The sequence below is a fragment of the Hemicordylus capensis genome, chromosome 2 (genome assembly GCF_027244095.1).
Source record: "Hemicordylus capensis ecotype Gifberg chromosome 2, rHemCap1.1.pri, whole genome shotgun sequence".
Lineage (NCBI taxonomy): Eukaryota > Metazoa > Chordata > Lepidosauria > Squamata > Cordylidae > Hemicordylus > Hemicordylus capensis.
Window position 1 is genome coordinate 218,820,297 of NC_069658.1, and position 15,582 is coordinate 218,835,878.

General features: G+C 50.3%; 1 protein-coding gene across 7 annotated transcripts in view; it reads left to right on the forward strand.

Moving 5' to 3' along the window:
* The window catches only part of ANKRD24 (ankyrin repeat domain 24), a 53,610-nt gene extending 38,743 nt beyond the window's left edge, over positions 1-14,867 (forward strand). For 5 of the 7 annotated variants that reach the window (XM_053297810.1, XM_053297807.1, XM_053297809.1 and 2 more), the window contains 4 exons: positions 146-1,687; positions 3,611-3,784; positions 7,132-7,197; positions 12,633-14,867. In XM_053297810.1, coding sequence (XP_053153785.1) covers positions 146-1,687; positions 3,611-3,784; positions 7,132-7,197; positions 12,633-12,710 — 1,860 coding nt within the window. In that variant the 3' untranslated portion in view covers positions 12,711-14,867. Of the gene's footprint in view, positions 1-145; positions 1,688-3,610; positions 3,785-7,131; positions 7,198-7,884; positions 8,028-12,632 lie in introns of all 7 variants that reach the window. The other 2 variants (XR_008316534.1, XM_053297808.1) reach the window with 2 other exon arrangements.
* The last annotated feature ends 715 nt before the right edge of the window (positions 14,868-15,582 follow it).

Consider the following 15,582-nt stretch of genomic DNA (forward strand, 5'->3'; position numbering starts at 1 on the left):
AAATTAAATAAATAATAATAAATAATAATAAAAGGCCCCAAGTGTTGTAGCCTTGCCTTGTAAAGAAAGTGCTCTAGGTCCCTGAATGCCACCGAGCAACTTTCACCACCTGTCGCACCATCAACCGACTTTTGATCTTGTTCAGGTCCTGGAGAAGGACGAGAGCGATGCTGATGCCTCTGGCGACTTCATCCCCATCATCCTGTATGACTCACTCAGGTCCGAGTTCGACAGGCTGAAGGAGCAGTACGCCAAGGCGCAAGTGACCCTGAAGGCCCTCGAAGAGGCCGGGGGTGAGAACGCCTCCTGCAAGCTCGTCCCAGCCGAGGCTTACGAGCAGCTGAAGGCGGAGTACGAGGAGCAGATCGGAGCCCTGAGAGAAGCCCTGGAGAAGAGCAGCTCCCTTGCTGACCTTTGCGGCAGAGAACAAGAGACGGGCACCTCTGGCTTGGGGATGGAAGAGGAGGCAGAGCTGCTGGCCCAAGAGCTCAGCGAGACCCAGGAGAAATACCAGGCCGCTCTGGCTGAGGTGAAGCTCCTTCAAGAGCAGATTGAGCTCAGCATCCTCTCTGTGGAGGAGAAAGTGATCGTGGAGAGCTCCCGAGCGGAACTGGAGACGGTGAAGGCCGCTCTGCAGCAAGCCCAAGAGGACCTCAAGGAGCGAGAGCAGGAGGTGAGGGACCTGGAGGAACGGCTGGAGGCCCAGGAAGTGGCCGCAGCCGCTGCGGGAGCTACGCAGGGCTGCTCTGCTGAGGCGTATGAGGAGATGAAGGCCTCCCTGGGCTCCTCCTTGGATGAGGCCTGTAGGGAGAAGGAGGCCCTGCTGGCGAGATGCGCCTCTGCTGAGGCAGAAGTGAAGGAGCTGAGAGAATCCTTGGAGGAGAAGAGCCGTGAGTTAGAAAAGAGCCAAGGAAGCCTGTCAGAGAGCCAGAGGCTCCAAGAGGAGGCCGAGAAGCTAAGGAAGCAGCTGGGGGCTGTAACAAGGCAGTACGAGGACGTGAAGGCCCAGGTGGAACAGCTCCAAGGAGAACGCAAGAAGCTGGAGAAGGAGCTGCATGAAGCCAAGGAGAAGGTGGCCTCCCAATATGTCTCCAAGCAAGAGCACAAAGAGTCGATGGGGAAGCTGAGCGCCTCCCTTTCTGATGCTGAAAGGAGGCTGTCGGAGCTGAAGGAGAAGCACAGCACCACCCAGAAGGAGCTGGCGGACCTGCGGAAGTCGGCCGAAGGCTACAGACAAGATTCGGTGCCCCTGGCCGAGCATGCCCGTGCCAAGGAGATCCTGGAAGGCAGCGTGTGGGAGCTGAAGGCCAAGGCCAACCTGGCGGAGCAGGAGCTGAGGGCCAAGACCCAGGAGGCCTCGCGCCTGCAGGCCGAGCTGGATGCCATCCGGCAGGGCTCTGTTTCCAAGGAGGAGCATAAGCAGCTGCAGCTGAGCCTGCAGGGCGAAGTGGACGGGCTGAATGCCAAGCTGAGCGACCTGGGGCGCAAGCATGAGCGCACCTGCACTGAGGTCTTCCAGGTGCAGCGGGAAGCCCTCTTCATGAAGAGCGAGAAGCACGCAGCCGAAGCACAGCTGGCAACGGCACAGAAGCAGCTGCAGAGCCTGCAGGCCGAGTCAGCCCGGATCCAGGAGCTGCACAGCCACATTGAGGACTCGGCCAAGCTGGTCAAAGAGAAGGACAAGAAGGTGAGCCCTGCGGAGTGTGTGGGGCAGAAGGCCTCAGGCTGGTGACAGACAATAATGCATGCAGACATTATATGTGTGTGTGTTGCAACACAATGTTCTTGCAGTTCTGCAAGAACTCCCGTGCACAAGTGCAAACATGGAGCAGACGGAGTTGCATGACAGGGTGGCTGCTGGAAATAATGGCCGTTCTGTTGTGTAACGCCGCAGTTTTTGCGCTGTCATGACGATGCAAATGAGACTCACAACATGCATGCAACATTGCCCAGTATGTCTGTTGTAGAGTGTGCTCTGTCTGCATGGACTTCAGAGCAAACACCAGTGAAAGGTTTTTAAGATAACTTTACTTATGAGACAAAGGCACTACGAGGTCAGGACTGAACGTGCTGACTCATACACAAAGGAACAGGAAGGAGAATAGAAACTCCTAGCTAGCCCAACCAATACAAAGGAAACTATAGTGCCCCCTCTGGCTTTGTAGTAGATTGCATGCAAACTATACAGCAAGCTAAGCTGTGCCTCTTGCATATCCCAACAATGTCTGCCACTGCGTGCTGGGCATTAGTTGAGAGGCCCACCACCAGTCCCTCAGTGACTCCACCTTCACTTCATGGGAAAGGCGTAGATCAGCCATCATGACTGGGCTGTCCAAATTTGGAATAGGGTCTGTTGGCTGCCAACTCCCGGGGAGCAGGGTTAGTTTTTTAAAAAATAAAAATGGACCCTCGACAAAATGTCACAGTACACCCCTGGTGTGCGTGTGTTACCTGAGCCTGTGGCTGAGCATGGTGAAAAAACCCGAAGTTAGCAACATGGCAGGAGTTGGCTCTTACTGCATATGCAACATTTATTTATTTATTTCTGTTTTCTGGGTGTTTTGTGGGGGTGGGACTGCTGCTCCCAACTCCTTTTCTAAGCCCTTCCCTCTCAGAAACACAAAGCTGTGGAACATAGGAAGCTACCATATACTGAGTCAGACCCTTGGTCCATCTAGCTCAGTATTGTCTACACAGACTGGCAGCGACTTCTCCAAGATTGCAGGCAGGAATCTCTCTCAGCCCTATCTTGGAGAAGCCAGAGAGGGAACTTGGAACCTGGATGCTCTTCCCAGAGCGTCTCCATCCCCTAAGGGAATATCTTACAGTGCTCGTCTCCCATTCATATGCAACCAGGGTGGACCCTGCTTAGCTAAAGGGACAAGTCATGCTTGCTACCACAAGACCAGGAACAGCTGGCGAGAAAACAAAAGAGCTTCACACACTTGTCCCCCTCTGAAGCAAAAGGGCTTGTGCCTGTTCTGAGGGAATTTTCTTCAAAAGGGATAAATTTCCCACTCTTTTGTTCAAACCTTCCTGCCCCTGCTTGCCACAGGGTTCCATTAGCTCTGACTAGGTGCTTGTTTGTAAACTATCTGAGCTCGTGACCACTCTATCCCATTGACTAACGTGGATGCAGTTTGGGGGTTTTTGGGGTGGGGAGGTCCCCTTAGGACCCCAGATTTCAACCCTTTCAGAAATAGTGTAGAGACAGGACCAAACAAGGGTGGAGGGGAGAGCTGGTCTTGTGGTAGCAAGCATGACTTGTCCCCTTTGCTAAGCAGGGTCTGCCCTGGTTGCATATGCATGGGAGACGTGATGTGTGAGCACTGTCAGATATTCCCCTCAGGGGATGGAGTCGCTCTGGGAAGAGCAGAAGGTTTCAAGGTCCCTCCCTGGCAGCATCTCTAAGATAAGGCTGAGAGAGATTCTTGCCTGCAAGCTTGGAGAAGCCGCTGCCAGTCTGTATAGACAATACTGAGCTAGATAGACCAATGGTCTGACTCAGTATGTGGCAGCTTCCTATGTTCCTATGTCCTATGACAATTGAGTGGGGAACATTTGAGGGGTGATTGTCCAGAGACCTCCATGGCCTCTTCTTGCTCTGCAGATCACAGAACTTTCCAAGGAAGTTTTCAAGTTGAAAGAAGCCCTGAATGACCTGTCGGAGCTCTCTGGCCAGGCAGGGGCTTTGCCCAAGGCAGCCTCCCCACAGAAGACGGAGAACAGGCAGGAGGTGGCCGCCCTCCAGGGCAAAATCAAAGACCTGGAGCAGCAATTGGTGGTGAGTATCTTGGCGGGGGGTGGGAGGACTGGAAGGGGGCCCAGGAGAGAGCGGGAGGATTAGGATACCCAATGCTGAACCTTCAGAATGTACTTATTTATAGAAATATTTATTTCTGTTCAAGCATCAAGGCAGTGTAGGGATGCGGCTGTAGCTCAGTGGGAGAGCATCTGCTTAGCCTGCAGAAGGTCCCGGATTGAATCCCTGGCAGCATCTCCAGGTAGGGCTGGGAAAAACCCCTGTCTGAAGTCCTGGAGAGATGCTGCCAGTCAGAGTAGACAAGCCTGAGTTAGATAGACTAAGGGTCTGACTCAGCTTCCCCTGCCAGCAGTTTCCTGTGTTCCTAGCTAATAATCGGTTCAAGCAAAAGCAATTCATATAACCTGTAAAACAAATTTAAATCACAAAGCACAATAAAAATGAACTAAAATAATCAAAGAGAGAAGCGGAACCGGCAGAAACAACCCAAAGACCTGCCTAAGCAAATAGGTTTTCAAATAGGTAGTGAAGACCTACTGCCATGGGTGGGAGCGAGATGGACCTCCCGAGGGAGGGAGTCCACGGCCTTGGCACCGCCACAGAGGGGCCTCTCCCTTGGGCCTGCCAGATAACTCTGATAAAGGTGCGAGGGCTGTTGTCCGCTGACTTCAGTCACTGGAGGCCAGTGACCTCCATGTGACCTCCCCACAGACCCACCTCTAGGGGGGAGAGGTAGTCCTTGCCTTGCTGGATCCGCCCAAGGCCCCTTCTCCATCCAACCGTCCCTTTGCTCCCAAGTGTTGACCTTAAATTCCCTGTACTCCCTGCGGCAATTTAACCAGGACACCCAGAGTAATGACCCAACCATGTGCTGGACACTTGGAGATGAATAGAGATTCATCCTGGATTGGACTCCCACAGCACCAGTCCTCTAGGCTGCTGGCACCATCCTACCCGTGCTGGGCCTAGAGGCCTCTGAGCCTGCTGCAGCCATCTTGGTGTGGGCCAACACGGTGGCATAGGGAGGGAATAGGCGGCCTGTGTTCTGAGGCACTCACTGCTCTGGCGGCGACAGCGTGCTCCCTCTCTCCGAAAGAGCCGCTCCAGGCGGGGTGGTGGTGAGGGCAGGGAAAGATCCTTTAACCAGCAGCAAACCTAGCTGTCGGCAGTATCCAGAAGGCAGCATGGGACGGAGGTGCCTGACCCGCATCCTGTGGGGAGGCTGCCCCACCCCCTGTTGCTCAGTTGGGTTCTGCGCATGCCAGATCTCACCACCTAGTTTCTTAACCTTGGGCCCCCAGATGTTGCTGGACTACAACTCCCAGAATCCCCAGCCAAGGGGATGCCCAAGGTTAAGAAACCCCATGGATGTCTATATTAGGCAGTATATAAATTCAATAAATAAACAAACAAATAAAAAATAATAAAATAAAATAATCACCAGCAGCTAGGTTTACCACTGGTTAAGTGATATTTTCCCACCTTTACTGCCTGGCAAGGGAGGGGAGGGGAGCTGGGCGGCCCCAAAAGCCCAATGGGCAGCCTTGGAGGCAGCGTGCGGGGGGTTCTTGGAACTCGTACGCCCAGTTACAGTTCTGCTCCTGGATCAAGACACACTACAAACAACACAGGAGCCGAATTCAGGCTGGGACAAGTATTATTTCATGCCACTTTTCAGCAACAAAGTTCTCACACAGTTTATAAATAAAACAATAATAGTAATAATGATAATGATAATGAGGTTAATAATTAATAAGCAACTTTATTGGTTAGCCTCATGACAAATTGTTCTCAGGGCAGTTTACAACACACAAAGAAACACAAAGGTTAATGCTTTCTTATACTATAGGAACATTGTTGTTATTACTACTACTACTACTACTACTAGTAGTAGTAGTAGTAATAATAATACAATAAATAAAATAAATAATAATAATAAATAAGCAGGTTCATGGCAGTGAAGAGAGGTAATTTCTGCCAGTTTCTGACACTAGGAGTAATTTCTTACATGTAAGGCCTGTTGGACAGTGGCAGAGAATCATCCTCGTGCAGCGCTGGGCTCTCCTTCTTTAGAAGTTTCCAAGCAGAGGCATTTGTCAGGAATGCTGTCACTCGTTTCCTGCATTGAGCAGGGGGCTGGACTAGAAGACCTCCCTGCACAGTCCAGGGGGCTGGACTAGAAGACCTCCCTGCACTGAGCAGGGGGCTGGACTAGAAGACCTCCAAGATCCCTTCCAACTCTGGCATGCTCTGATTTTCAGCAGTGCTGTTGTAGTCTGGCAGAAATCAATCCACTGACTCCCTTAGCTATGCTGCTTCCCCAGGGGCAAAGGTGCCCGGGTTAGGGTTAGGAGCACTGCCGCAATTCCCAGTTGAGACCCCCTGATGATGAATGGGTTTGTCAAGATATCCTGACAAGTATCTCTGACCGTTTTAGCAGTCCAATCAGATGCCCCAAATGCAGCCCAAATCAATTCCTCCAGTTAAAATGGCTGTCTTGGTTGCTCTGTAGAATTATTAAGACTGGTTCTCATGACCGTCAGCTGCTCACGAAGAGTGTCCAGCCAGGCTCCAAGCCCCTGTGTGCTCCCAAGTAATGGTTGTGTGTCGGCAAAAATCGGAGGAGGAGGAGGAGGGGGAAGTGATTGCGTGCCAGCCATGATCTGGGTAAGACAGGAGCAGCAAACCCACATCATGTACCAGCACGGCATCGTGGGTGGAGGAAAAGCACATCCTGTGCCATCCTACCCAGGTGGGATTAGCATATGATCACTTCTCCCTCCTCCTGTCTCGATTTTTGCCGCCAAACAACCATTTCTTGGGAGTGTGCATGAGGCTTGGAGCCTGGCCGGACACTTCTCCCACCCAGCTGTCGGTCATGAGTAGAAGCCCATGCAGGTGGACCTCAGTATCCGTGGGGTTCTTTTCTCCTCTACCACTGTAGTCAGTGAAACCATCAATATCAAGGCATTAAGTCGATGGGGATTGGGGGCGGGGGTTAGGTTCCTGGAGGCTGGAAAACCACAGTAAAGATGGGCAAAACTGGGGGGTGTGTGTGTGCCAAGAAAAGTGCCCTACCGTGCTCTACGGGCCTCCAGTATTTAACCTTCTTTTTTTGCCATTTCTCCCTGCATATTTATTTATTTATTTAATGGATTTTTATACCGCCCCAAACCAAAGTCTCGGGGCGGTTATATGCCAAGGTCGGGTGCCAAGTACCCGGCTGTGGATATGCAAAACTGCGGATATCAAATCCGCGGATAACAAGGTTGGCCTGTATTTTAAAAGTGAGCTTTAATATTGGCAGGCGAAGCCGATGTGTTCTGTCCAGTGTTCTGTTTCAGTGGTGGGTCTGTCTTTGCTTGCAGGAGACTGAGCGACGCCACACGAATGTGGTTTCTTTGTACAGGGGGCACCTCCTCTATGCCATCCAGGTGGGTCAGCATGGGTCCTGGTTGTGGGGAGGGAGTCGGGGGGGGTGGATGTTGGGTGTTGGGGACAGATGCTTGGAGTGAATTCCAGCTGGAACGTGTCTAGTGCAAATTCTCCTTGAAATGGATGGAAAGTGCACATTAATGTGTCAACATTCCTGGCCATGTCCCACTTATTTCAGTGGGCTTGTGTCGGAGCAGCCTCTAATACTGGCATGCCGCACAAGGGTATGTATGTCAGCCCAGGAACGTGGCATGTTTGCAAGTTGTGGCAGATGCAAAAAATTGCATAAATAACATCACCCAAGCATAAGCCAAGAGGCTTACGTTTGTGTGACCGCATTTGCGTAATGTTTGCAAATGCTTCAGTTTGCGTTAACTTGCACAGCTTGCCTGCATGCCCGGTTACTGGGCTGGCATTCCCTTGTGCAGTATGTCAACCACTGAGCGCTGTGTTGAGTGAGGAGTGGCTGGTAGTGAGTGTGCAGGACATGCAAATGCTGTGCATACGCACAAGCAGGTACACTTGCATATGCACGTCGACTGAACATCCACCTGGATTTTTGAGTGGTTTCAGCTTCTTGGCCAAATGAGACTGGGGAGATCTGTCAAAATCACACACCTCTTTCCCAACCCTCACCTTCTCTTCCCCTTCTCCCTTCACCGCTTTACCCCCCCCGAATTTCTCAGTACCTCTCCGGATGCGGCTTTTGGTGGGGGGGGGGAAGTCAATCTCCTCCCCCGGGTTCTTAAAGGCAGCAGTTTGGAAAGAAGGAAGGGGCGGGACAGCCCAGTGGAGCAGACCCGGCGCCAGATTTCCGGGAGGCTGGAAGGTTATTCATGTGTCAACAGTGCTTGGAGCCAAGTCTGCGCATGTCTGTGTGCTTGAGCATGTTGTGCCTTTGGGCACGCTAGCCTGTGTCGGGTGGGTTGCGCCAGTCGTTGTGCCAGTCGTTGTTGCATGGCAGTGGTGGCGGGGTGGGGAGATGATGGCTGGTGAGTCTCTGCTGGCTATCCAGTTTGAATGCAACTCAGTTCTTCTCCATTTCTTCTCTGGAACATGGAACTGGGGATACAGCCAGGATCCCAGGCCACGAGCTGGGAGCACTGACAGTACATGTTTCCACTTCAGGAGATTATTTCCAGTAGAAGAATACAGCCCCCCCGCCCAGTTTTATCAGCCATTTGACCAGATAGTCCCCATTTAGCCCCCCAAACAGGAGACAATTTCAGTAGCCACAAAATAGCCTCTTGCATACCATATTTACCTGAATACAAGATCACTCTGAATTTAAGACAAGTCCCTTAAAAAATAGAGATAAATACAGATTATACCCATATTTACCCCAAAGGGACACTGAATTTAAGAAGACCCCCCTGGTTTCTAACATAAAATAACTTGGGGGAAACTTAGTCTTGGATTCAGGTAAATACAGTATGACATGTAAGGCATACAAACGTGAGAAAGGATCCAACTTAGCCCTGGTCCACATGATCACCGGCGAGTCCATAAATGAGAAACGTGTAAGTAAAATGCGGACGAGTGAGAGCGCATACTCCCAGCAGGCATGATGTTCTAACTTGCCCAAGACAAGTCCTGACATTTGCCTGACATTTTCCTGACACTGGTGACCAAGATTTGAAGTTGGGCTGAGAATGTTGGAGGGATGTTGGGCAGTAAATATCAAGAACTGGACTTGGACATCTTCTGGTGTCATACCTGCCATGGAGTCCACTCTCTCGCTTGTCCGCATTTGAGTCCCCCTCTTATGGATTCGCAGGTGATAGTGTAAACCAAGCCATACAACTTTGTGGCTACAGTTATGTGGGCAGAGTTTGGAGTGAAAGGTAGTCCTGGGGTGGGAGTAGACAGCTCTTCCCATCCAACAGGGTCTTTCTTTTCCTTCTCTGCACTTGTGATGGGGAGACAGGAGGAGGAGGAGGAGGAGGCGGAGGAATACTCTAGTTTGCTTTAGAACTTCCACTGAAAGGAAGCAATGCCAGGAAAGTGGTGGAAACACAGAAGAAATGAATGCTTTGGCTGAGCCAACAGGCTGCTTAAAAGACAGATGCAACATAGGAGGTGGCTCGCCAATTGGGAGAGGTGAGGCCTCGGCCTTGGGACAGCCCCTGCCGTGGTCCTGGTCCAGAACATGTGTTCCCCCTTTAGCTGCTATTTGCTTTGGTCAGGGAGGGACTTCCTTCCCAGATAAACAGCAGCCATGTGGAGGCTTCATCTACAGGGTTTTTGGTGCCCTATTTGATGCCCCTTGGGTTTTTGGTGCCCGATTTGATTTGATTTGATTTTGATACCTGATTTTGACACCTGATTTTGACACCTGAAGATGTCCAAGTCCAGTTCTTCGCCTAAGATTGACTTTGGTGCCATCCCAGTTGAGAAGTGCGGAGCCCCACCTTAACTTGAGCATTGCAGGCTGCTCATTTGCTGGTGAATGACCAGGCCACAGTGGTTTGGGGATACAAAGTGAGGGAGTGGAATAGGGTTGAGGAGCTTGAAGCCTGCCTGACGCTCACTCTTCTTCTATTGCTGTGATCCTCAGGGCCGGCAGGCCTCTCTGTCTCCCTGAAAGGCAGCATCGAACAGCTTTTAGCAGTGCTGTGAGGAGCATCCCTCTGTGACCATCCAGACCACAGCCAAGCCAAGCACAGAAAACAGGATGGAGGGTCCCATCTGAGCAGCCACAGGGGTAACAGAGGACGGGAGGAGAGACAGAGCTTGCTGAGAGGGAATGAGGAGGAAAGCAAGCCAGAGACCAGGCCCTGCCCACCCAACTTCCGCCTGGGGAGCTGCAGCAGCTCAGCAAAGCATCTTCTTTCCTTTAGCCAGGCAGGTAGCATTGAGGTCAGATGGGTGGCAGTCACACCTGCCACCCCCACCCCTGCATTAATGTATTCAGGTGGGTGGGTAGCAGCAGTGCCCCCTCCCAAGAATTGGTGCCCTGTGCAACCACCTCAGTCTCTCTAGTGGATACGACAGCCCTGTTCCTCTGGATCGGGAACATGGTTAGAAACAAAGCTTCAGTCGTCTTCAACAGAGAGGTGGAATTCCCCTTCCACTTAAGCCAGGGTCATGATCCTGCTCACCCCCACCCCGATCACCACTGGGCTGCTGTTTAGGAAGCAAAAGTCGAGCATTCAAGGCCGGCTTCAGTTAACAGGTTCTTTAGCCCCAAATCATGGTTATGGTTCATCATTTGTTGATGCCTGTCTGCTTGTTGGTTTTGGTCAATGACTGTAATAAAGTAATCTGAATCTCAACATTGTTACTGGGCGACCAATGAAAGGGAGGAAAACTTCTCTCTATACACTCTCTCAAAACCACTGAGACTTTTAAAAAACTCTGTTGTGTCCCTTTAGTTGTCTTTTTTCTAAATGATCCAAAGTTTCTTCATCAGGAAGGTGTTGCAGCCCCTTGATTCTGTTTTGGTTTCCCTCTTCTGCATATTTTCTTGCTCTTCAGTAGGGCTGAACAACTTGGGCCTTCCACCTGTGGTTGGACAACAACTCCCTGAGTTGTACTGGCCTGCCTATTCACCACTGTGACTGGGGAATGATGGGAGTTGTAGTCCAGCTGGAGGGCCAGGGATGGAGCAGCAGCTCAGTGGTAGAGCATCTGCTTGGCATGCAGAAAGGGCCAGGTTCGCTCCCTGGCAGCCTTCCTAGGGCTGGGAAGGCCTCCTGCCTTAAACCTTGGAGAACTGCTGCCAATCAGTGTAGACAGTACTGAGCTGGATGGACCCATGGTCAGACTCTGTGTAAAGCAGCTTCCTTTGTTCCTGTGAAACTGTGCAGTCCTGCTGTATCATCTGCTTTTGGAGGTGGAGCAACCAGGATTTTTCAAAGTTATAAGGAGCTTCCTTGGAAATGGGACCTTGCAGCATTAAAAAACTACTATGAATATTTATATACCACTTTTCTGCAAAGGTTCCCAAAGCAGTTTACATAGAGAAACAGACAGAAGTAGTATGGCCCCCTGCCTCCAAAGGGCTCATAATCTAAAAAAGAAACATAAGATAGACCCCAGCAACAGCCACTGGAGGGGTGCTGTGCTGGGGATGGAGAGGGCCAGTTGCTCTCCCCCTGCAAAATAAAGAGAGCCGCCATTTTTAAAAGGTGCCTCTTTGCTCTGTTAGCAGAGGAAAGGAATGGCTTCCAGGGCTGGCGCCAGGTTGCACCAGGCCCTGGGGCAGGAAGTTGCATTGGGCATCCCCCAGTGCCTCTCTGGGCACCACTGGGTAGATTTGCAGCAGCTCTGGGCCATTCAAAGGGAAGGATTTTCTGCCACTGCTCTGTTCTCGGCCAATGAGAGCATCCCCCAGGCCCCGAACTGAAGGAGGCTGATTTTGACCACCACTGATGATGCCAAGGGGTCTGCTGAGTGGGCGAGGGCCCTTAGCCCCAACTTGGCCCACCCTTGCTGCTGGCCCTGTTGTCTTCCACAGATCCACCCCCACCCCCGCCATAAACAGAGGCTCTAAAGCAGGGATTCTCAACGTTGGGTCCTCAGAGGTAATTGGACTTCAACTCCCATTTTATGGGGATTATGGGAGTTGAAGTCCAATAACATCTGGGGACCCAACGTTGAGAATCCCTGCTCTAAAGCAGGGCTGCTCAACTTCAGCCCTCGTGCAAATGTTAGCCTACAATTCCCATAATCCTTGGCCACTGTGGCTGGGGATTATGGGAGCTGTATCTCCAAAAACCAGCTGGGAGGCTGTTTGAAGAGGCCTGCTCTAAAGAGATATTTCTGTGTTGCCCATCAACAATCGCCAATGGCATTAGCTGCATTCGTAGCTGTATTTAAAAGAGCAAGCGAAAGTAAAGCTAGAGAAGGCTTTTGACTGTAGTTCAACCTTATCCTGCTTTTGAATGTGGCCTACCAAGGGGCAATGTTGGTGTTAAGACACTTAAGTTATTTTCCACAGAAAGATCCCAGGGTCATTTCTTCAGCTCACCCTTTGCAGGTAAGCAGGCTCCGTATTATAAAAAGAAACAAGGGGAACCACGTAATGGGACATGAGGCCTGACCATCATAGTTGCCAAATGCTCAGTGCTGGCTCAGGCCCCGGTGGCTCCTGATTTGACACCATGACGCCACCAATCTCTGCGGCCGGCTTGGCCAGCATTGGGGCATGAGTCTCTGCCTGCATTTCCTGCAAGGTTTTGCTAGCTGTGTGGTTGGCTTCTTTTTTCTAGGAAGCCATCCAATGGCTAGGGGAAACACTTGCTAGCCAGGAAATGTGGGAGAGGGGCAGTGCGTACCCCAGTGCCTTGGTGTCAGGGAGCAGCGACAAGGCAGGCATGACAATGGCCCCCACCCCAGGCACCACCCGAGGCCATGGCCTCACCTTGCCTCATTGGCAAGCCACCTCTGCAAATGCTCTTCAGCTCACCGGCCTCCCTCATTTCCTTTCCAGGGCCACATGGACGAGGACATCCAGAGGATTCTGTTCCAGATTCTGAAGATGCAAAGGCTGCAGGAGCAAGGGAGATGAGCGTGCGGAGGACAGACTGTGCATTTTGGCAGGGGTTGGGTGGGTGGAAGGTGGAGCTATTCCTTATGGCAAATTATCCAGACTTTCTGGACCTCTTGGCCCTCACACCAGCCAGCCCGCCAGCCTCAAGTGTGTCATGGGTTCTTCTCACCTGATTCCCTCCATAACACAGGCCTCCTCGCCTCTTTTGAGATAATTGTGCATCTTCTGCCCAGGATGGAGTCTCCATTGTTCCACCATTCCAATCACCTTCGTTTTTCTGCCCTCGGACAGTATTTGCCACAGAAGTGGTGGTCAGTCTTGAGTCCCCTGCCTTTTAACAGCTGCACAGAAGACAAAAATTCACATGGTGCAACTGTTTCCAATAATGGTACCTCCATGCTTGGTAAAGCTGTATCTGTTGAATTTCTGCCTGCCTCGACAGTGTTAAAAGCACAGACGCATTATTAGTGGGGGACAGGAGGAGGAGGCAAACTTTGATAGAAGGGTGCTTGTGCAGATTAGTCCCCATAGGGGGAGTTGTGGTTCACTCCCTGCCCTGAGGATCCAGTGAGGTGATGTGATCAGAGAGTCAGGCTATGACTAAGGAGAGCTGGGTTCAAATCCTCCCCCTGCCACAAAGCTCACCTTGGCCAGTCATTGCCGCCTAGCCTACCTTTCAGGGTTTATTTTATTATTTATTTAACATATCTTTCTACCGCCCAAAACGCAAGTTCTCTGGGAGGTTTACAAGACAATAAAAACTAATAAAAAGATTAAAACATTTCAACAATTAAGATTTAAAAAGTTAAAACTATTAACACAATTAACACAGTATCGAATTAAAAGCCTGGGTGAACAAATGCATCTTGACTGCCCTTTTAAAAGTTGTAAGAGATGGGGAGGCTCTTGTTTCAGCAGGAAGTGTGTTCCAAAGCCTCGGGGCAGCAATGGAGAAGGCCTGTCCCTGAGTAGCCACCAGACGAGCCGGTGGCAACTGCAGACAAACCTCTCCTGATGATCTCAATGGGCGGTGTGGTTCATAGCAAAGAGGACGTTCTCTTAAATACCCAGGGCCCAAGCTGTTTAGGGTTGTCGTGGGGATTACCGTGTGTGCCACTCTGTGAGCTCTTTGGATATAGGATTACACAAAATTGAATAAAGAAACAATATGAATGTTGACTGTGAGGGGAGACACTCAAAATGGAGGCAGGCTTTCCTCATGACTGTTTGTAGGCATGATTTCACAGGAGTGCTGAAACTTCACCAGAGGTGATCTGGGAGGCAAAATCCAACTCCCTGAGAACCTCAGCTTCCATTTAAAAATGAAGAGCAAGGTTGTAACTCTGACGGATGTGCAGGTTTGTGGGCCAGAGTCATGAAGGGGGACAGACAGAGATTTCCAGGGGATAGGAAGTGGCAATGGTATTGCGTAGTTCCTCCTCCTCTCCAATAGCAGATAGTGGCTGACATGATATGCAGCCTGCTGCCTCCACAAGGATCCGCTATGAGACTCTCACAGACTTCAAAAGGAAGCTCCCAGTGCTGCCCTGAGGCACCAATTATGGAAGCTGCCCAAATGTCTCAAATGGGGAAACCTGCAGAAATACAGATTCCACAATCGCTGCCTCAGGACAGCATCAGAGCTTCCTTTGAAATCTGCAGGCGCTCCACAGCGGATCCTTACAGAGAGGCTGTGAATCATGTCAGCCCCTGAAAGTAATCATTTGTCAGATTCATCAAGGAATGTTCGATTTCTGGTCAGACTGGATCTGACAGTTTTGGGGGCCCTGTCAGTCCTGTCACATCTTATGGGATTGGATCTGACCATTCTCAGCGTGCCCAGACCGAATACGTAGTTTGCCTGTGCTAGAACTTTTCTTGCTAAATTACTATGTGTCAGCCTGCTGCAGTTAATGGCTCAAGGGTAGGGCCAATGGAAAAAATCAGCATTTTAATTTTTTTTTTTTTTGCATTAAAAAAACCCCTTTCTGTTCTAATTCAAGAATATTTGGATGTCCATACCTGGTGCAAGGTATAGGTTGTGGCAGGGAAAGAAGGCTGCAGGTTCATTGTTATTCTTACAGTGCAGAGGCAGAAGGATACAGAGGGAAATTCACCTTGTTGCTGTCTGTCTCTCTTCTCATGGTCCACAGCAATAAAGTCTTGGTGCTCACATATCTGGGTCTTTAATTCGTTCTTCTTTTCTCTCTTGTTTTGGTTTTAGCAAGGGTTCACATAATGCCAGCTTGCTAGCTGCATTTTCTGATGGGGATCCTTATTCTTTATATAGTTGCATGATGGACAGAAAACTCCACAAGTGCAACTTGTCCAGCAAGGAGGAGATTCTTACCAACTGGAACATTGGGGTGGGTGGGGTTGATTGTGTTGCATTTCTGCCAAGAGCTAATGAACAAGGGTGGAGGCACTCCTAAGCGATAAGACCCGTTCTTTTCCACCCCAGATTAGATACTGTGTTCTTGCACTGAATTTTCAGATTATAATTGTTTAATGCTTAGGCCAGAATCCAGCAATTTGGGCCTTGCCTAGAACATGCTACATTTTATCTCTTTCACTGCCTCTCAGTAGAAATATTGTGAGCAAAGCCAAACCACCAAACTCTGGCCATACTTAATCCATTAATTAGAAGTGGTTAGAATAAGAACAGTTTCCAAGATCAAAGTTAGGGAATATAATTTTTGCCATCCCACTCTGGCTGAGACTGAGGCTACTCATCCCTGGATTACAATAAGTGTTATGCTGGATATTGGCTTTTTTGCTTGAGTTTCTGTAGGCTTGCACAATTAAGTAACGTGGGATCATAACTGGGTGTCACTACCTACCAGTTCTTGTGCTAGTGTTAACCAACAGGTTATTATCTACTTGGTAGACG